Below are 21,171 nucleotides of genomic sequence, written 5' to 3' on the forward strand. Positions count from 1 at the left end.
CAGCAGAGTTCCCAAGGAAAAGAGATTGCGCGAGTATAAATAACAGCCTGACTCCTGAATGTTGCTCCCTCCCCTTCATGGAGACCTTGGATTCTGTTTGTACAAAGCAGCTGACCAGGTTGGGGCCAAAGATCTCAGGCATTTTCCCCAGCTTTGTTGCTTCTAAAATAGAGAATAGGGGCTCCCTGTGCAATAACACAGGCTACAGGGCGCTCCTGGAAGACAGAAACTGGGGCACACGGCTGTAGTTCTTGGGCTTACCCCAGCTGTGCAGGATATGCCTGCCTGGGAATCACCAGGTGCATCCCACTCCTTCCCTGCCTTCAGGGGGCGCTCTGTGCCTCTGAGACAGGCAAAGGCCATATTGCCCCATCAGTTTGTGCGCACACTCAGTGCCCCTGGGGACACTACAGCATCAATGATGTGGGAAGGAATTGCTCATCCCTGCAATTATATACAGTCAAGCAGGTTCATGGTGGTATACTGTGATGTCCTGTCCACTGTAGAGCTCCCCATGTTGCTCCTAGTGGTGGCGTTAAAAGGGCTTTGACAAGGCCTGTGTGAATACTACTGAGTTTAGAGTCTCTGGGTGTGGCATCCATGTCCCCTGGACCTCAGGATCCCTCTCCAAGCAGCCACACTGGCGACCGATTAACCTGAGGAGAACCTGTAGACTTTCCTCCACTTTGTTCAAGATTTTCCACTCTCTGGCTCTACCTTATCTGTGTGATTTGATCCATGCTGCTCTACCTGTCCTCTGAGCTCATGGTTCATCATGGTGTAACTCCAGCTCCATGCCAATGATGTCAGTGGAGCTACCCCTGCCTAAAACTGGAGCAACAAACTTGTGTGCCATGCCTGAGGTCCTATTCTCAACTTCTCAGCCCGTCAGTTCTCTGGGCTACCCCTCACTTACCCGAAGTTGGCAGAACATGCTTCCGTTTCACCTTCACACCACTGACTCTATTAGCCTTTTAAATGTCAGACTTAAAGCCCTGCACTTCTACCCAGTTACTGCTGGTCTCATGTCCTGCACTTGTCATCTTCTTTGATAGTTCGGTTCTTCAGCACCTGCTGCATGTGAAAGATGTTTTGTAAAACCAGCAGAGAATGACATTATGAGCTGCTACATCCCTATATATGATTTAGGACTTGCTCATTAATACCGCGTAGATGATACTCTTATGACTGGGAAAGAGAACTTTTAAACTGAGGGAAATGGTGAACAGCCTAGACCTTGCCTTTTCCTTTGACTGTAGAGTGCCTAGCACACATGTATAACAACCAAATGCTTTGGAGGAGCCTGTCCAAACAGCTAAGCACCTTCTGAAAAGCACAACATTCAGATACACCACTATCCAGGATGAACTTCCTACCTCCAACAAAGACCCCTCCTTCCACACACTCATATCCCAACAACCCAAGGACAGCCTGGGAAAACAGCTTGGCCTGGCAATGAGCCCTGGAGCTCAGGAAATCTGGACTCCGTTGGATCAGGACTGAAATCTAGGTGAAGGTGGAGAATGATCATGTGTATGGTTGTGTTAGCATTTTAGAGCTGTGTGGATACTGGTTCCTCTCACAACACCACCTCGCAGTTTGTCCCAAGAGGAAGCCTCAGCTTATCAGAAGCTCAGGCTTGGAATAGAAAGGAGAGTGCTACATGCCTGGATGAGGTGTATTGACATAGCTGTTGGGAGGAAACTAGCATAACCCCTGCCCATGATATGCCAGGCTCTACAGCTGTCCTCTTCCATCTACAGCTGTCCTGATCCCTCTGAAGTCAATGGCAGAGCCCCCATGCCCATCAATGGGGAAAGATCAGGTCTTTTTCTATCACCAAATTCATACAAAATTTGGTAGGGTTTTTAAAAAAGATTTTACTTTGTATTGAGCCAAGAGCTTCAAATTCACTCCAGTGCCATGAGGGAAGGCTGCCTGAGTAGACATCCCGTACAATATGAGGTGACCACATTGGGATACAAGACCAGGTCAAGGCAATAAGGCCAACACAGAAAGGATTTTATTATCTTGTGATACTGTCAATGGGCAGACAAGCTAAATTAGATAAGAGTGGGAAGATCCCTGGGAAATTGCTCCAGGTTGCATAAGAGTTTTTGTCCCATCCTAGGAAATGAAACATTCATAACAATGTCACAAAAATAATTCTTATTTTTAAACTCTTTGTACAGCAGCGTTGATAGATTAAGCAACATTTGAGATGGCTAACAGCATGCACACATGTGTGATGGAAAGCCCTTTATGTTGCAGTGCGTCATTCATAAGCATGGATCCATTTGCTTTAATGCAGCCAAAGGAAAAAACAAGAACTACCCCTTATGGCATGTCCAGCTGCTATTGGGCAAGCCTGTGGAAATGTTCTTGGCAAGCAGAGAGATGGCTCATTTCAGCCATATCAAAGAGAGAACGGGCTGCTCTGGTTTTGGACTCTGAGGCCGATCCGGGTGTCTCTGACCCTGGAGCTGCTTAGATACTGACTGGGAGGAGGTGAGGAGACTTGAAAATAAACACGAATACTATAACTGCCACCAAAATGGCTACAAATACATCTAAAAGAAAGGGACAGGAGAGAAGCAAACCACCATTTGCCTGCTTCTGTGGAAACTGAAGAACTGGCAGCAAGCAGGAGAAAGGGACATGAATAGCACAGGCTCTGCTGCAGCTTTGAACCACCTGTTGAAACTGCAGACAGGAGGAGAATAGCCCATTCATACCAGAATTGTGGGAGACTCTGGGCTATGGAAAGGAAACAAACTTTGTGCTTTGTATAGACAGACCTAAACCAAAACCTCGAACCCAAACAACCATAAACATTAGGGGTGTTGGAATTCCAAACCCATATCCAGATTTTACAAATGATCCTTAGTTTTACAACGGGCTGCACCAATCCCCTAGATCCGGACTCCCTGGAATTTTGGGGCATTTGAAATCCAGATCCAAATTGTTAACCATGGATCCATCTCTAGTTTTATATAAAACCGGGTATGTTGAACGCGGAAGAGAGATTAACTGGAAATAGTCAAAGTGGCCAAAAATTACATCCCCGTTTGGACCCTACTATAAATCCATAAGTTCAGAGTTGCAAATATGTCTCGCCTCCTTCCCCTATCTGATCAGTGCTGTGCGACTTGGCATAAAGAAGCTGATGTGCTTGCCTAGAAAGGGTCTAATGAGCATGGGATGCTCCGACAGGAGATTTCTATGGCCATGCACTCTGACAGGATGTTACAAAGCAGTGCTGTAGGAAAGTCACAGAAACCCAGCAGTTTGGGCTTATTTTTGGCTGTGCATGGATCTGCTGGGGGAAGAGGAATCCCAAAGCTTCCACTCTCAGGGAAGGTCAATTTTTAGGCTGACGACTGTGAAAGTTCCCCTTTAATTCAGTAGATCCCCATATTGGATTAAACTTAGGCTAAGAACTCTTGTGCCAAATGTCAGTCCAGAGTAAATTTTCACATGGTCATTTTGGCTCCTTGGCTGGTGATGGAGCTTTTTTGGCACCAGCGAGAGCTGTTCTCACCACACGCCTAGCCAGCAGGGATTGCTTTCACATGCTGGACTGAGTGATGGAGATAAAATAGTTCAGCAAGTCCTCCACGGTGAAGTCCATTGTGATCCCTGATCCTGGGTAGCAGCGCTGGATAAGGTTCTCGAACTCTTGATACTGTTGTATGAACTCCTGTTCCATGGCTCGCCAGACCACCTGTAGGTAAAACACTTGAAGTCAATAACCTCTCTTACTGGGAGCATCCTAACCTGCTTCCCTCCGGGGTTTGCTGCAACACTACATAACCATCCTCACCCGAAGAGGCACGTTTTTCACTGCCTGCTGCATGAGTGCAACTGCCAGCCCGAGAGGAAGGGACATGCAGAGGGCTGACCTTGGAGCTTCTAGGCCCACATGCTCAAAGGCACTTAGGAACCCAATTCCCATTGAAATTCATGGAGATTGGGTGTTTAAATACCTTTGAGGATCTGGGCCCTAGGCCCCAAAACTAGCCTAGTGAGAGTTCCCCCTAAGGGAGCAGAGATGGAGGAATTCCCACTATTTTTCAGACTTCATGTGTAACTAAAGATACTAAGAGAAGCAGGGAGCAGAGACAAGTCACTGGGAAGAGGGAGGATAGAAATAACAGAGGGTGGTTTGAGGAGATGAAACAATGGGCACGAAGAGGAAATCAACACAGTGGGAGTGATGGTCAGAGAGGCAAAGCTAGGAGGTCCCCTTCCCTCTGCCATTTATTGTTGCCTGGCAAGCTTGGCCCCCAAAACACATGAAGCCACCACTGCACTGCACCCTGTGAGCGGTGCCCAGGCCATATCTACCGGCAGGAGGTTTTCCTCAGGGGAGAGATACTTGTGAATCTTCCTGTAGAGAGTATCCAGAGCTCTCTTCACCTCCTTGCCAGGATACTTTTCTATCACCTTCCGCAGCTCCTGCTTGCTGTACGCCAGCTGGAAACTCACTTCGTCTTCTTTCACTCCCTGAGCCACGCGGGCTTTCACCCCCTCGAAGAAATGCTGGGAAGGCAAAGGAGACAAATCATGCACCAGCTGTTACACAGTGTGGCTCTACTGAGCTCTTTTTCGGCTGACTCCGGAAGCCTTTTCTCAGGCCTCTCGCTGGGCTTTGACTGAGCAGATCTGACCATTCATGCAGAGCCAGAGTCTTTATGTTCTGCAGAGGGGGATGCCTTTAGCAACACTGATGTTACCTGATATTTGAAAAGCATCCTGTGATTCTTTTTGCTCCACATACCTCATCAACTATAAAGGTTCTGGCATCCAAATATAGCTGGTGGTTTTATACGGGCTGCATAAAACAGAACAGAACACAGGTTTCTCTTCTGCTGATCCAGGATAAGAACATAAGAACATAAGAACGGCTATACTGGGTCAGACCAAAGGTCCATCAAGCCCAGTATCCTGTCTACCAACAGTGGCCAATGCCAGGTGCCCCAGAGGGCGAGAACCTAACAGGTAATGATCAAGTGATCTCTCTCCTGCCATCCATCTCCATTCTCTGACAAACAGAGGCTAGGGACACCATACCTTACCCATCCTGGCTAACAGCCATTTATGGACTTCACCACCATGAATTTATCCAGTTCTCTTTTAAACGCTGTTATAGCCCTAGCCTTCACAACCTCCTCAGGTAAGGAGTTCCACAAATTGACTGTGCGCTGCATGAAGAAGAACTTCCTTTTATTTGTTTTAAACCTGCTGCCTATTAATTTCATTTGGTGACCCCTAGTTCTTGTATTATGGGAATAAGTAAATAACTTTTCCTTATCGACTTTCTCCACATCACTCATGATTTTATATACCTCTATCATATCCCCCCTAAGTCTCCTCTTTTCCAAGCTGAAGAATCCTAGCCTCTTTAATCTTTCCTCATATGGGACCCTCTCCAAACCCCTAATCATTTTAGTTGCCCTTTTCTGAACCTTTTCTAGTGCCAGTATATCTTTTTTGAGGTGAGGAGACCACATCTGTATGCAGTATTTGAGATGTGGGCATACAATGGATTTATATAAGGGCAATAATATATTCTCAGTCTTACTCTCTATCCCCTTTTTAATGATTCCTAACATCCTGTTTGCTTTTTTGACCACCTCTGCACACTGTGTGGACATCTTCAGAGAACTATCCACGATGACTCCAAGATCTTCTTCTTGACTCATTGTAGCTAAATTAGCCCCCCATCATATTGTATATATAGTTGGGGTTATTTTTTCCAATGTTCATTACTTTACATTTATCCACATTAAATTTAATTTGCCATTTTGTTGCCCAATCACTTAGTTTTGTGAGATCTTTTTGAAGATCTTCACAGTCTGCTTTGGTCTTAACTATCTTGAGCAGTTTAGTAGCATCTGCAAACTTTGCCATCTCACTGTTTACCCCTTTCTCCAGATCATTTATGAATAAATTGAATGGGATTGGTCCTAGGACTGACTCTTGGGAAACACCACTAGTTACCCCTCTCCATTCTGAGAATTTACCATTAATTCCTACCCTTTGTTCCCTGTCTTTTAACCAGTTCTCAATCCATGAAAGGACCTTCCCTTTTATCCCATGACAGCTTAATTTATGTAACAGCATTTGGTGAGGGACCTTGTCAAAGACTTTCTGGAAATCTAAGTGCACTATGTCCACTGGATCCCCCTTGTCCACATGTTTGTTGACCCCTTCAAACAACTCTAATAGATTAGTAAGACATGATTTCCCTTTACAGAAACCATGTTGACTATTGCTCAACAGTTTATGTTTTTCTGTGTCTGACAATTTTATTCTTAACTATTGTTTTGACTAATTTGCCCAGTACTGACGTTAGACTTACCAGTCTGTAATTGCCGAGATCACCTCTAGAGCCCTTTTAAAATATTGGTGTTATATTAGCTAACTTCCAGTCATTGGGTGCCAAAGCTGATTTAAAGGACAGGTTTCAAACCTTAGTTAATAGTTCCGGAACTTCACATTTGAGTTCTTTCAGAACTCTTGGGTGAATTTCATGTGGTCCTGGTGACTTGTTAATGTTGAGTTTATCAATTAATTCCAAAACCTCCTCTAGTGACACTTTAATCTGTGACAGTTCCTCAGATTTGTCACCTACAAAAGCCAGAGCAGGTTTGGGAATCTCCCTAACATCCTCAGCCATGAAGACTGAAGCAAAGAATCCTTTTAGTTTCTCCGCAATGACTTTATCATCTTTAAGTGCTCCTTTTGTATCTCGATCATCAAGGGGCCCCACTGGTTGTTTAGCAGGCTTCCTGCTTCTAATGTTGTCATAGTATCTTTCCCCAATATGAACCTTAGAGTCCAGAAGTTGAGGTACTAGCATGAATTCCTCTAAGCTTAATTACCTGCTTAGATCTGATAAGCTGCATCAACCAGGAATTCCAGTGCCTGATACACTCTGGTCCCCCCAAAAGCTTCCCTGGGACCCCAAGACCCAAATTCCTTGAGTCTTACAACACAGGGGAACAAATTATTTCCCTCCCCTTCTCCTCCCCTCCAGGTGTTCCCTCCCTGGGCTCCTGGAGAGATATATAGATTTAAGCTCCGTGAATCTAAAACAAAGGGATTCCACCCTTGTCCCTCCCTGTTAAGTACAGACTCAATTCCCTTGAGCCTCAATAAGGGAAAAAAATCAGACAGGTCTTAAAAGCAAAACTTTTAATAAAAGAAAAAAAGAATAAAGAAAATCACTGTAAATTCAAGATGGAATATTACAGGGTCTGTCAGCTTCTAGAAGCTGGAGAAAAAGCCTCCTCCAGCAGAAATACAATTTAAAATACTTCCAGCCAAATACACATTAGACCTCTACCAGCCAGATACACATTTGCAAATAAAGAAAACCAATAAAAAAGACTAAACCGCCTTTCTACTTGCACTTACTACTTGAATAGAAAATTAGAGCCTGTAGTACATTCAGTCACTCTCAGATCCCAGAGAGAACAAAGTCAAACCCAGAAAACACAAACAAAGGCTTCCTTCCCCCGAGATTCGAAAATATCTTGTCTCCTGATTGGTCCCCTGGTCAGGTGTTTGGTTCCCTGTTTGTTAACCCTTTACAGGTAAAAGAGACATTAACCCTTAACTATCTGTTTATGACAGATGTACTTAAAAACATTTTGTTATTACCTTTGGAGTTTTTGGCTAGCCGTTCTTCAAACTCCTCTTTGGCTTTTCTTATTATACTCTTGCACTTAATTTGGCAGTGTTTATGCTCCTTTCTATTTGCCTCACTAGGATACTGGCTCCACAGTGTTGGCAGTAGGAAAAACTAGCTCCTGGTGTTCATCTCTATGATGGGGTGCATACACTTCTCCACCCTTCTCTCTCCCTCCCCCATAGCAGCCACACAGGGGGTTAATAGGCAGCACAGTTACTTCCCCAGCTGTGATTAAGTGGCTGACCAACCACAGCTGAGTTAAAAGGCTTCTCCTAGAAAGAGAAGCCTTCTGGGGAGGGAGACTGGAGGAATGGAGCTCCTAGAAGGAGGCACCTAGAGAGAGATGTCCCAGGTGCCTGGAGAAGGAGGAGGCCCAGCCTGTGGGTGGCTGCATGCTGCCAGAAAATCTGGGGCGACTCGGCATCAGCCTGAAAAAAATGGCCCAGGGAAACAGCAGGGAGCAGACCCTGGCTGCTTAATGCAAGGTCCCTGGATTGGAGATGGGGGGCCTGGGTTCCCCACTAACACTCAAAGAAGGGGAGGCAAAAGTCCTGACAAAAACGGGGACAAGGACTATTGAGACCATGGTGGGGCTGAAGGTGTGGGACAGGGTCATTAGGCTTCTGCTTGATTGGCCTTGTTCTCCCCCTGGATGGGGTGGGACTAGAAGCAAGTTGGGCAGAGAGCAGACCCATTAAAAGGGGCAAATCACCCCAGGACTGGAGTGACCATTGACAGGGAGTGCAAGAGTAGAAGAGGTTGGTACACCATGCCCGGTCCTGAGGGGTGCACCAGCCGCTGAATGACTCCCCTGCTGTCCCGTTGTCAACAGTGATGTGAGCTCCTATGTCTCCCAGACTTTCAGTGACACTTGGAGCTTGTTCACACAAACACTTACTTGGTGGGAAGCTGGGGTGTAAATCTAACCCACACTAGCCTGCAGCACGCCAAGCGACCATACACGAGGGAGCTGTTCATGTACGGCAGGGTCCAATGGACAGTTAGTGCCCAGCACCCCAGCCTGCTGTGAACAAAGCGCTTGCATAGACAAGCCCTTACACCTCCTAAGTGAAAAGTGGACTTAAGTTCTTAAATCAGCTGGTCACTTTTGAAAATGTTACCCCATGTCAGTAAATTAAGCAGCTCATAACTGAAGAGTCACATGGGGAGCAGCTGTGGGCAGCAAAGACCCTGCTCAGGGTTCCTCTCTCTGAGCAGAGCCCTGCTAATGGATACCAGAAATATAGTCACTTTGCCTTGCCACCAACAATGAAATTCCACTCAGCCCTCATCAATGGAAGACAAAACAATTAGCACAGGCAGCGAGATGATTGAAGCTCTGGGTGGTGTCATAGCTGAGCATATCTTCCAGGGGCAGGAGGAGTCTGACAGCAAAGTCCAGAAGCAAATCAAAACCAACAGGCATTTCAATTATATCCAGCTGGGTCTAGCTTTTATTAGAAGTTATAGGCCAATGAGCAGGTGGGTGAGCATTAATCAGAATGGCAAGGGGTTAGTGGAGTGGCAAGGAACTATGGGAAAGGGCCGAATGTCCGCTTGAGTGAAGCCATGCTTTTAGCTAAGTTAACATATCAATCACCTGGGAACCCTGAAATTATGTTAGGAGGCTCTGCACTAGCAGCCATCCAGAAAGAACCAGCATCAGCCAGCCACAGACATGCAGCCAAAAGAGAAAGCAGTGATAGAAATCTACCCCTTCAATTCAAAGCCAATTCAGGTGAGCTGCACAAGCATTTCTGCTCGCTCACATACAATAGTGAGGCCGTGATACCCACCGATGCCAGCCAAAGAGGGCAGCAGTGCACAGACATGTTGAGTGTTAGTCTCACTGGAGTAATTCTAGCTTTGATCTCACAAACAGGGCAACCCCTTCCTGTCCTGTCCTCCAACTATCTCTTGGATGGGGTGTGTGAATCCAGTAGAGGGTTTAGTAGCAGAGTTTGTATCCTCAGCATTTGGGGAAGGGCTGTATTCATTTCTAGAGGTCAGAAGTTCTCCTGCTCTAGGGCATAAATTGAATTATCCCCCATAGGGAAAAAGGACCTCATTCAGCCAATGTCTGAGAAGCACTTTTGACATATAAAGCATGAGATCTGTGCTAATGGATATTAGATAGCAAGGGCTGCCTAGTATTGTAGGGGATAAAGGAGGTGAGAGCAAAGTAAGGCCTTGTCTACACAGCGACAAAAGCTGCATTCTCAACTCTGGTTAGCTAACTCAGATTAAGATCATGTTGAAGACAGGGCAACTCAGGTTCAAGCCTATAGGACAGCCTGGGGCTGAACTCAGGTGGCTGACCTGAGTTGCTATGTCTTTACTGCTATTTTAACCAGAGAGAGCCAGCGTGGGTTAAAATACTTTTTTTTCTTTTTGCAGTGTCAAAAGTAGGGACAGCTCCAGTTTTCTTGCCACCCCAAGCGGCGAAGTGGGGGAAAAAAAAAAGATAAAGCCGTGACAGTCGGCACTTTGGCGGCAGCTCTACTGCGCCTCTTCATAATTCGGCGGTGGGTCCTTCGCTCCAAGAGGGACTGAGGGGCCCGCTGCCGAAGACCCAGACATGCTGCCCCTTTCCACTGGCTGCCCCAAGCACCTGCTTCCTTTGCTGGTGCCTGGAGCCGGCTCTGGTCAAAAGGGTGCTTCAGATTAGCCTGGGAACTTCCTGGGTAGTGCCTGCTGGAGAGGTAGAATGGTCCAGTGGTTAGGGCACTAGCCAAGCACATGGTAGACCTGGTTCCACCTTAGGCAAGTCACTCAGCCTTTCTGCATCTTGGTTCCCTATCTGTAAAAAGGACTTAGGCATGGTGTGAGGATAAATCCATTAAAGACTATCAGGTAGGCTAGTAAGGAGTGACATATACATACTATAGACAGAGGAGGTTGTGGCTTGCAATGTACTTACGTTGAGTTTCTCCAGTGGCTGTCCCAGATACTTGGTGACATATCTCTCCAGGTGCTCATGGTATCTTTGCTTGGCTTCCCTTCTCTTGCTTTCCAAGCACTGGATCTTCTTTTGGTACAGAAAGCAGTGGATGTGGTGGAAGTTTTCCATCATGACCATGTCCGTATTGACCTTCAGGTTTGCTGAGGCCAGACCGTTGACTAAAAAGAACGGAAGAAAGCACATAGGCCTAGAGGGACCTTTTGATAATCAAGATGGGGAGGAATGGAGGGGAGATACAAGGTGAAAAGACAGGATGAGTTAAGCCCACCATGCACAAATCCTGAAGGGTCTTCCAGAGAGTCTAGGCAAGTCCTATCAGTCCAGTCCACAGACTGACGTAACCTTCCTAGCCCTAGAGTCTTGCCTTCAGCTTATGCTTTGGAGCTAATGGCTCTTAGCCTGTCCCATCTGAATGGCTGGCTGGTTCCAATACCGGAGGGAGAATAACATCGTAATGTAAATAATGATTTATGTAATTTATTTTTATTTCCTATCTCAGAAGCTTTATAATAAATGCAGCTGGTGCCCTGACAGGCCTGGTACTGATTGCATTAGTGAGGCAGCTCATCCAGGATAATATGCAAAGAAGGCTCCGCCCTCTGCATCACGGAAAGGTGCTAATGTAGCTTTCCAGCTTGCAAAGTCTGGGCATCTCTGAGTGATCTACAGCTCAGCCTTCTGGTGTGTGGAAGGGGCATCATTTCCACAGTACCCTGAGCCCCTGCCAGGCTCGGAAGCAAGAGACCAGTTTTGAGACCCACGTTAGGATTTTTTGCATGGCAACGCAGAGTGCGACCTGCAACTACCAACCTCCCTCTCTTTCTCTTGGCCAATGTACAGCAGTGCTTTTGGCGGGAGACCTTCTTTCTAACCACTTATTCCAGTGACTCTGCACCGCCTGAGACTTCTTAATATTGCTCTTGTATTTTCTCTGCTTCGGTGTATCTATAGCTAGGAAATGCATTCTCAGCCCTCAGCTGTACTGGGTTTTCACTTGGGGCAGCTCGGGAAGGAAGGAAGAGTGACTCTATGCCATCCCTCTGGGACCCCAAACAAGCCCTTGCATGTGGTGTGTTTTTCTGTGCATAGTGCGTACACGTGGGTGGCTGCATATATGTGTGTGGGTGTATGTGAGGGATTTCAGTGTTCCAACTTGGATCAGGATCCAAATTTCATGCTGGCCAATCTGTGCCTCTAACAGAACCAGAATCCAGATCCAAACACCTTGGGCTTTAAAAAAGAGGGTTTGTAATACTGCTCCAGATCTGACTGTTGTGATTCAGGTCTAAGCTTACTCCACCAATGGCTCTTTGTACTCACTGCTGCTGAAGACGCTGCCCACCAGTTTGGTGTGAGCTTTGTCCAGCTCGCCTCTCTGCTGAGCCCATCTGAACACATCCTCCTAGAAATTCACGAACTCCTCAAAGCGGCTGACAAAAGGCAGGATCCCGCCCTTAGCCCTGCTAGGTACCTTCGCTTCCTCGATTTCTTTGCACAGGACACACTGGGAGCAATAGAATAAAACAGAACACTCTCAGACTTGGCCAGTCCCTGGCTCTGGGGTGAACATGCCAAAAAGCCTGTCAGCAAGCAAGCCCCACTAAGGCCTGCATGCCAGCATCAGAGACAGCTGAGCCCTGTACTCGTAACCGACAGCAATGAATCAGGAATGATAAAATGGTCAATTTCAGTGCTCTCATTCATACGCTGGCAGATTTTAAGGTCAGACGTGACCATGGGGATCATCTAGTCTGACCTGCTATGTGGTATATATCAGCAAACTTCACTAGCATTGCCTTCCTCCAGCCCAGAATGACAGTCCTTGAGTCCACTTACCTCAGAACTAGTACAAACATAGGCATTGGCAGGGCAAGCTTCCCCTCCAATGTCCCAGCATTGTGCCACTGAAGGACCACTTCTAAAGAAGCGAGGGGAGTTCAGTCTCCAGGGATGATTCAATCTTTGGTCTCTGGGATAACGCTAAAATAATGTTTATCTAGCACTCAGCCTGAGCTGAGGCAGCCACGAAGGGCAAGCATGAGTTCCAGCTGTGGTGCTTTTGTGATATGAGTAGGATGACCAGATGTCCCAATTTTACAGGGACAGTCCTGATTTTTGGGTCTTTTTCTTATATAGGCTCCTATCACCCCCCCTCCCGATTTTTCACACTTGCTGTCTGGTCACTCTAGATATGAGCACCTATCTACTAGCAGCTAGTGTGAAAGCCGTGTACAGCTCCACGCAGATGGCTGAACAATGACCAGTAGGCAATAACTTGCAGCTCGCTTTCAGCCACTGCTAAAAGCACCATGACAAGAAAGTTCCTAGTGATGCATTTTCAGCCACTGCTTTTAGGAATGTGCTGTTTGAAATCCCTTGGCCTCCCAGCCCTGTCTGAAACTATGGCCTACGCAGCATGCCCATACAAGTGGGGACATCCTCGCGTATGCACGAGTAATTGATGATATAGGGAGATTTTAATTCTCACAAGAATTTAGAGCCAAATCCACACAGGCATTGGCTTCACTGTGGGGAAGGGGGCTGACTTCAATGGAGCCATGCCGGTTTATTCCAGCTAAGCATCAGGCCCAGAAGCTCCATTCATTCGCACAAAGGGTAAATGCTGGCTTGGGGCTCCAGCACTCCGAGGCTCATCTCTGCTTATGGATGAAGACTCACAATGCACTTGTTGAAGTTGTTCTTGGCCAGGAGCAGGATGTTGCTGAGGACCACATTGAGGAAGGAGGAGGAGGTGGCTGCAGAAGAGCCCTGCATCTCAAACATGTAGTCATTCAGGGTGACCAGGACCTGCAGGCAGCTAAACTGTTGGACTTTATTGCAGGTATCTATAAATCCTCTCAGCTCTGGCTCCAGGGAACTGAAGATCTCAGACAGCAGTTGGGTGGGCTGCTCTTCTAGTCTAGAATAAGTGTCACAAACAGAAAGGGGGTTGGGACAGAGCTGCTCAGGCAGTGGACCAGCCAGAGATGTATGGACAGGGTGACAAAAAGATACAGGCAGGTAAAGCTCAAACACAGGCTCTTCGGCCTCACAAACCAGGAGCTAAGAGTGCAGACACCAGATACATACAAAGGCCCAGATCTCACAGGTACTGAGGTGTCTAACTCCTCTTGATTCCAAAGGGAGTTAGGAGCCTAAACACCTTTTAATGATTTGGGCCAATGACCATTGGCAAGTCATGTACTATAGCTCTACACCATGGTAATAGTGATTTGTCTAAAGTGATAGCCTTGCCGTGATCAGTGACATAACAATAACACTGCAATGGTCAAGGTTTGGATGCCCAGTTCCCAGTGAAATGAATAACTCTGGGCACACTTTTGGCCTCCAGTCCAGTGTCCTATCCTGTCCCAAGATACAATACTATCAGAATTCTTGCAGTTACCTTGATAATATATTTGCTCCTATTTCTGTGCTTTGTTTCCCTGTGTGAGCAGACTAGAAGCAGTAATAAAGAACCCTTTCACACAACCACTTTGCTGAGTAAACACTTGGTCCTAACCAGCACTGCCCTGAGCCCTGTGACGCTGGCAGACTAAGCACCCATATGACATTTCAGGTAATTTGACCCAAATTTTGTCCTGTTCCACATTCATTTATGCGGATGCAAGCCATGGGCATGACTCCTGATTTTCACCAGTGTAAATGTGATTTGAATATAAGCCAACATTTTTTTTCCCATTAACTTCATTCATTCATTGTCCAACTGGCTTCAAGTACTGGATTGCCTGAGGGCCAAATCTTACCCAGCTGTCTTCTTGAGATATTAGTTAGAAACAGTCCCCTATTTATCTGTCCAACGTAGTTATAAGTCCGCTGTACCATAGCATCTGAGCACTTCACAATCTTCAAGGTAGTTATCCTGAACACACTCCTGTGCAGTAGGGCAGTGCCACTATCCCAACTTTATAACCAGGAACTGGGCACAAAGAGGCTAAGTGATTTGCCCAAGATCACACAGCAAGTCTGTGGCAGAACATTGCCTTGCCCATGTCTCCTGAGTTCCAAGCCAGAGCCCTGCCATTAGAGCATCCTTCCTCTCTTGGTGGGCACTGGTCAGTACATGCCTTTGAATGACACAGTGGGTGTGTCCATACTGCAAGGTTAGCCGGGTCTGTGGGACCCAGGCTTATGGACTTGGTGTTTTCAAATCTGCACTTAAGAGTCCACACTGCATAGTAACCCTACAATTGCTGGACCAGGGTCTTGCCGCTGTGCTGAGGTGTCCACACTGCACTAGGCAGATCTTCTGACTCTGGTTAGAAAATGCAGTTTTGTCAAAACATGGGATTATGTTGATGGGAGAAAGTAAATTTCCTTTGTTTTGATAACATAAAACAGTTTGTTTCCACTTTAGTGTTTTGATTCATTTTATTTTGACTCTTATATGATATGAACTATTGATATTTTACTGATATACAGCCCACACCCAGTTATCTGACTGCCCTGGAAGACAGCCAAAACTTTTGGATAACTGGAAGTGCTGTTGAGCTGCAGCATCACTGATGTGGAAATATGTAGAACAAAGGGAATAATGCCGATGGCTTAATACTGTCCTTGGTTTTTTACTCTTTAATAAATTACAAACTTTACTGAGTTTATTAAAACACCAAAGTTGTATTAAAAGCACTGTGGTTGTAATTCAATTCTGAATTAGTCATAACTTTCCTGCCAAGCTGCTGTTGTTGCTGAAACAGGATTAGATCTCAGTAACTGCAGGGAGCTGCTATACAAAGTCGTTGATTAGCACTAAAAGGTGCTAAGAGGCTAATTGAGAAGTTGTGAGTGGATGATTAACTCTAGGGCTACATGGGAGACACTGTGGATTCAGATAATTAGGATTTTTGGATAAAGGGCATTTGGATAAGAGGGAGTGTACTGGATTATATTTAATATTATGTGTATTTGTATCCAAGAGAGACAAGGTGATATATTTTATTGGTCTAACTTCTGTTGGTGAAAGAGACACGCTTTTGAGCTACACCGAGCTCTTCTTTTCTTAAAATGTTTTGACATCATTGGAATGAAACATTTGATCATTCCAAATACAATTTTTTTTGGAATTTGTGTGGTAAATTTCAGCTTTCGTTTGGATTCAGAATGAAAGCAAATTTCAAAGTGTCACTTTCCCATGGAACGGAAATTCCATTTTCTAACCAGCTCTGCTCCCAGGTCACTGTCACATAGGGGACAAAAATGATAGACCTACTTTGCATGTCCAAATACTCCACTAAAATGCAGGCTGTCTGTCTGTTATTTGTATTACAGTAGTGCTTAGGAGCACTAATCTCACAGACTTTAAGGCCAGAAAGCTCCACCATGACCATCTCTAGTCTGTCCTCCTGCATATTATAGACCACAAAACCTCATTGACCATTTGCTGTAATAGTCAAATAAACTCTGAGTTACCGAAGTCCTCAAATCTTGATTTAAAGACCTCAAGTTACAGAGAATCCACCATTTACTCTAGTTCAAACCTGCAAGTGACCCATGCCCCATGCTGCAGAGCAAGGTGAAAAATCCTAGGGTCTCTGCCACTCTGACCTGGGGGAAAATTCCTTCCTGATCCAAATATGGTGCTTGGTTATATCCTGAGCATGCGGGCAAGACCCACCAGCCAGACACCTGGGAATGAACACCATATAGTGTCCCATAAGTAGCCATTGGCGATATATGCTAATAGCAGTCATGGATGGATCATATGCTATTGTAGGCAATCTCATCATACCATCCCCTCCATACATTTTTTCATGGACCAGGAAACTGTTGTTCTAGGTGTTGCACAAATGCATGCTGTTGAGGTGTGTCCCCTGAAATGCCTGATGAAGGGTGGAGAGGTATGAAATCACCACAGCCATGAGACAAAACCCCCTTGTCATGTGCAGCCAATTCCTCAGACACAAACTCCTAGGGATTCCAGGCACGACAGATCACTTATTATCCACATACTCGGTCTTAGTCTTGGGCCAATGAGACTTCTCAGGAAACGCCACATCCTTTCCTCCCTTGCTTGCGGCAGGTAGCTGAAAGAAAGAATGGGAGGGAGGGAGAGTACCATTCCTCTTGAGAGACTTCCATTCTCTCACTTGGAGGGTAGAAGATAAATTTTGTGTGTCATCTCAACAGAAGTAGTAGTACCTTACACTACAACTCCATATCCAAGCTTAGGGACACAGTCATAGAGATGCTAAATTAGATACAAAATTGCTCAAGCATCAGGTTAATTTCAGCTCCTTGCTCCCAAAGGTTAACTCTCTCATGGTAGGATCAATGGGTCACTTAGCTGACTTACCCCCAGCCCCTCTTGGGCTGCAGCATCCTGGCTCAGCATAAAGAATTGCTCAATAAACCTCTGCTCCGCGATGCACAGGGGTTGCAGCTCTCTCAACACCTGCTCCAGCATCTGCTTAGAAACAGACACATTACACACACTGTTAAATAGTATCTCCCACCTTGCATGCCTCAGTCTTTCCTCCTGTCCCCAGAGTTTCAGGGTCACTACTACCAGGCAACAGCAGGAGCATTTAGAGTATTGCTGTGCTAATTGCACACTGCCAGCCCAGATCTGCTGTACATGAAGCCTTTAAATCTGGACCAAACTTTACCCCGGCTAGATCTGTAAACATGGCCAGTGTGGCACCCAGTTTGATCTCAGCAGCAGGGGTGGCTCCAGGCCCCCGCACGCCAAGTGCGTGCTTGGGGCGGCAAGCCGCGGGGAGCGCTCTGCTGATGCCGCGAGGGTGGCAGGCAGGCTGCCTTCGGTGGCTTGCCTGCGTAGGGTCCACTGGTTCCACGGCTTCGGAGGACCTTCCACAGGCACTGGACCAGCGGACCCGCCGCAGGCAAGCCGCCGAAGGCAGCCTGCCTGCCGTGCTTGGGGCGGCAAAATGCCTAGAGCCGCCCCTGCTCAGCAGCATGGAATAAATGGCACTGTGGCCTGCTGCAGGCCAAGGAGGGGATTCAGGAAAAACCACCGGCAAAGGTTTGGAGGCTAAAAGTGCAGCAAGTTCTCCAGGAGTCTGTGTGACTGAGGGCCTGCCCCCATTTCACATCTCCAGTCTGGAACTGTGCTTCTCATAGAGAGAGGGGGGTGAATAATGGATTTTTTCGGTTTGCTGGTAATTCTGAAAAATCATAAAAGATTGTTTTAGGTTGAACTGAAAACAGGTTTTTTTTCTGAATTTTTGGTAAATTGGAAAAAATGGGGTTGAATGAAATGTTTCCATTTTTAAAGATTTTTTAATTAAAAGAATAAATTAAAGGAAACTTGGAAACGAAAAGTCCTTTTGAACCAAAATATTGAAATGTTTCATTCTGACTTTTTTTTTCTTTCTGACAAACAATTGGGTGAAACTAGCATGAAATTGACAAAATGTTTTGGTGCCATCAAATCTGCGCTTTTTGGCTGAAAATTTCTGCCCAGCTCTATTCTCAAGTGACTCTATGTTAGGTGACCTGATCATGCCTTTGTCCATCTTTAAGATGCCTCATTCACTGTATGTTTTGATAGTAACTAGGAGGTGCTCTCGATTAATCCTCCTCTGTGCTGTCCCCAGACATGTATATGCCATCATGCAGGAGTTCAGCCCAGAGCCCTGACTCCATCATTCCACACACCTATGTTGGGGAAACCCCTGCCTGGAATCTACTTGTGGGTGTCACAATCAGAGAGCTCTCTCACAAACACCGAGCTAGGGTCGGAAAAGAAGCAGGTTGCCTCATTCTCTTTGTTCAGTTAAAAAAAAACCCCTACACAACAACAACAACAAAAACCCCTACATTTGATTTGTGTCCCCTTGAAGTAGACTCCGTGTATTGCCTAGGAGACAAGTGCCTGAAGATGTGCTTAGGCAATCTGTGCCTGTTACAGGTAGAGAACAACTCTCTACATTAATTCATGGACAGAAGGGCGGAGAGGAATCAGTACTGGACTTCTGCATATTCCATAGCCACCTTTCTAAAACATAAGTCCCAGCTTCTTCTATTAACTCTCATTTCCTTACTTTGACAACATTTCCTCTGTCCAGTTCATCCTCTTCCTCTTCTCTGCTGTCAGCGAGACAGAACCGAGGGTGCTGTCTGCTCCCACAGGCCACCTGCTTGTCTAGACCTTCTTGAAAACCTGGAACAGACATAACTTCTGCAGGCTTTTGTATTTACCTGTGTCTCTTTGCTTCTCTCCCTCTCCAAGCGGTGGCACAGGAGCCATGGATAATCAACATGTCAACCATAGAGATGATCATCCACTCACTCAGCCAACCAGGCATACATGATGGGAGGATCTGGGTGTTAGCTGAATTCAATCAGAGTACTCTAGGCAGTGGGACAGCCATATTAGAATAGTCAGGGGGGACCAGGAGTGAGAATGTGTAAGTCTTACTGCTACTTTGAAAGGGATGTAAACAAGAGAGTAAAACGTCGAAGAAGGGATCTCCCACCTATTCTGCACAAGGCTTTCACCTATGGTCATAAGTTTAACTCTCAGCTCTCATAGACCTCACTTGTTCTCTGACATTATGGTCAGGTGATTCAGCCCTTTTCTGTTACACCTGCTGTTTCCATATGGCCCAGTTGGCTTTATGGAAACCAGCTCTTACTGGCTGATTGACATGAGACACAGATTCCAATGGATGTCCTATGGTGTTCTCATTTCTCTCTCTCTCTCCTGTTATCACTCTTCTCTTCTCTCTCTCCTTCTCATATGCTGCTCTCCTTCCAGTGCCGCTTGTCCCCTTGCTACTTAGTAGTAGTACAAATGTAGGAAAATCTGGGAATGAGAAATCTTGGATGCTATGGATCCTCCAGTTGGTATAAATCAGTAAAAGCTGTTGAAAATTTTCCATCAGAACTTATTTTGATGGAGAATAGGGTTTTAGATCAAATAACAATTTTCATGGAAAGTTACCATTTTCCTCAGTTTTTTTTTGATTGATGTAAAACTGAAAATATTCATCTGAAAACTGAACATCTTTTCAGTTTTTGGCCCAAAATTTACATTGTTTTGGCAGTTTTGGGACAAAAATTAAAATTTTCTGCTGAAAATGTTAACAAAAAACCAACCATAAAATTGTTTGTTTTCACTGAAATTTTCTGTGTGAATACCTGGGGTCCCATGCTACTGAGAAGCCACAAGCCTTGGAGTCGGGATTCCAAAGGCTTCCAGGCTTCCGGCTCCCCATTAACCCATGAGATGGGCTACCAAAGAGCCAGACAGGCAAGCTAGCAGGAAGCCAGGCAGGATTCCAATGGAATGCTACCTGGGTTTCATCAGAAATTTGTCAAAATCGAACCCTCTCTGCAAAACAGATCAATTTCACCGTATTCCAGAAAAAAAAAAAAGTTCCATCAGTATTGTCCTGACAGCTCTAGTGATGAGGTTGGTTGACTTCTCCTATGGTATCCGTTATTGTCAGCCACTATTTGAGGCAGTATGTTCCTGATTTTCTGAGCCAAGCACAGGTTAGTAATCTAGAGATGCAGATACTGGGAGTCGTTTCTGAGCTCTGTAAGCAATGATATGGGAGCATGAGCTTGCATGAGACACAGTCCCCCTCATTTTTTTCTTCCTTTTTGCTCCTGCAGCGTTTCCAAGATATCCTGGATAAATCTGTGTAGATAGCAACAGAGGGTGGGGTACGAGATGTGCCCTCTTCAGAAGCAGATGGATACAACAGGCAAAGACCTGGAAGCCAAGTTAGCCTTTTTTTCTAAAAATTCCCACCATCATTAACATGAGTTCAGTTCCAGCAATGCCGAGAGCCCTGCAGTAGATGGGCTGCCAGTTCTTACTGCCATTTTAAGCATTGCACCAGTGAGCGCAGATTTTTTTTTTTAAATGTCCCCTCGTGCAGCCAGGACTTTAGCAATATATGCCTGGAGACAGGAGAGACTGAACAACACTCATGTGCTACAGCAATTATTCCAACAACAACTGGAGCATCCTACTGTGCACCCCAATCAGCAGCCACTTTCAGCCTGTAGACTTGCCCATGTTCACAGTGAAGGTCTCTGGCGGAGCTGGAACGGAACACAGATTCTCAGGCCAGTGCCTTAGCAATGAGGTCATCTTGCCTCACGATGAACTATGTACCTGTGGATGATTCCCTGCAGCCTCATGCCAGGTACAAAGCCCTCAAAGACTCCTGCTGTAACCACAATTGGTTTCTCAGAGACTTTGTTTCCTGTCATTACTTTAATTACTAGCTTTTTATTACATGTATACAGCCATTGAAAAAAGATCGGTGAACCGCTAAAAGGAAATCACTGATATAAATTACAAAACCAGGATTATACAGCCCTGCTGTAACTCATAACCGATACCATCCTTTATTATTTTTAATGAGTCTCTTTTCATAAAGGGCTTCTCAAATAATAAAGCTAACTCCCCACCCAACAGGTCTCTCCATTTTTAATAGCCGTAGTGCTGCTGGCAAAGACAAGCTTTGCTTTCTATTACCCCACAGCATTAAAAACACTTGCTTGGAACCCA

General features: G+C 45.7%; 1 protein-coding gene across 1 annotated transcript in view; it reads right to left on the reverse strand.

Annotated features, from left to right (window-relative positions):
- Positions 1-2,152: 2,152 nt before the first annotated feature.
- The window catches only part of LOC115657867 (exocyst complex component 1-like), a 69,756-nt gene continuing 50,737 nt past the window's right edge, over positions 2,153-21,171 (reverse strand). Inside the window, 8 exon segments of the mRNA XM_030576175.1 lie at positions 2,153-3,724; positions 4,348-4,542; positions 10,620-10,819; positions 11,982-12,165; positions 13,341-13,581; positions 16,632-16,705; positions 16,975-17,085; positions 18,686-18,804. Of these exon segments, the coding sequence (XP_030432035.1) occupies positions 3,569-3,724; positions 4,348-4,542; positions 10,620-10,819; positions 11,982-12,165; positions 13,341-13,581; positions 16,632-16,705; positions 16,975-17,085; positions 18,686-18,804 (1,280 nt within the window). The 3' untranslated portion in view covers positions 2,153-3,568.

The sequence above is a fragment of the Gopherus evgoodei genome, chromosome 9, assembly GCF_007399415.2.
Source record: "Gopherus evgoodei ecotype Sinaloan lineage chromosome 9, rGopEvg1_v1.p, whole genome shotgun sequence".
Taxonomy (NCBI): domain Eukaryota; kingdom Metazoa; phylum Chordata; order Testudines; family Testudinidae; genus Gopherus; species Gopherus evgoodei.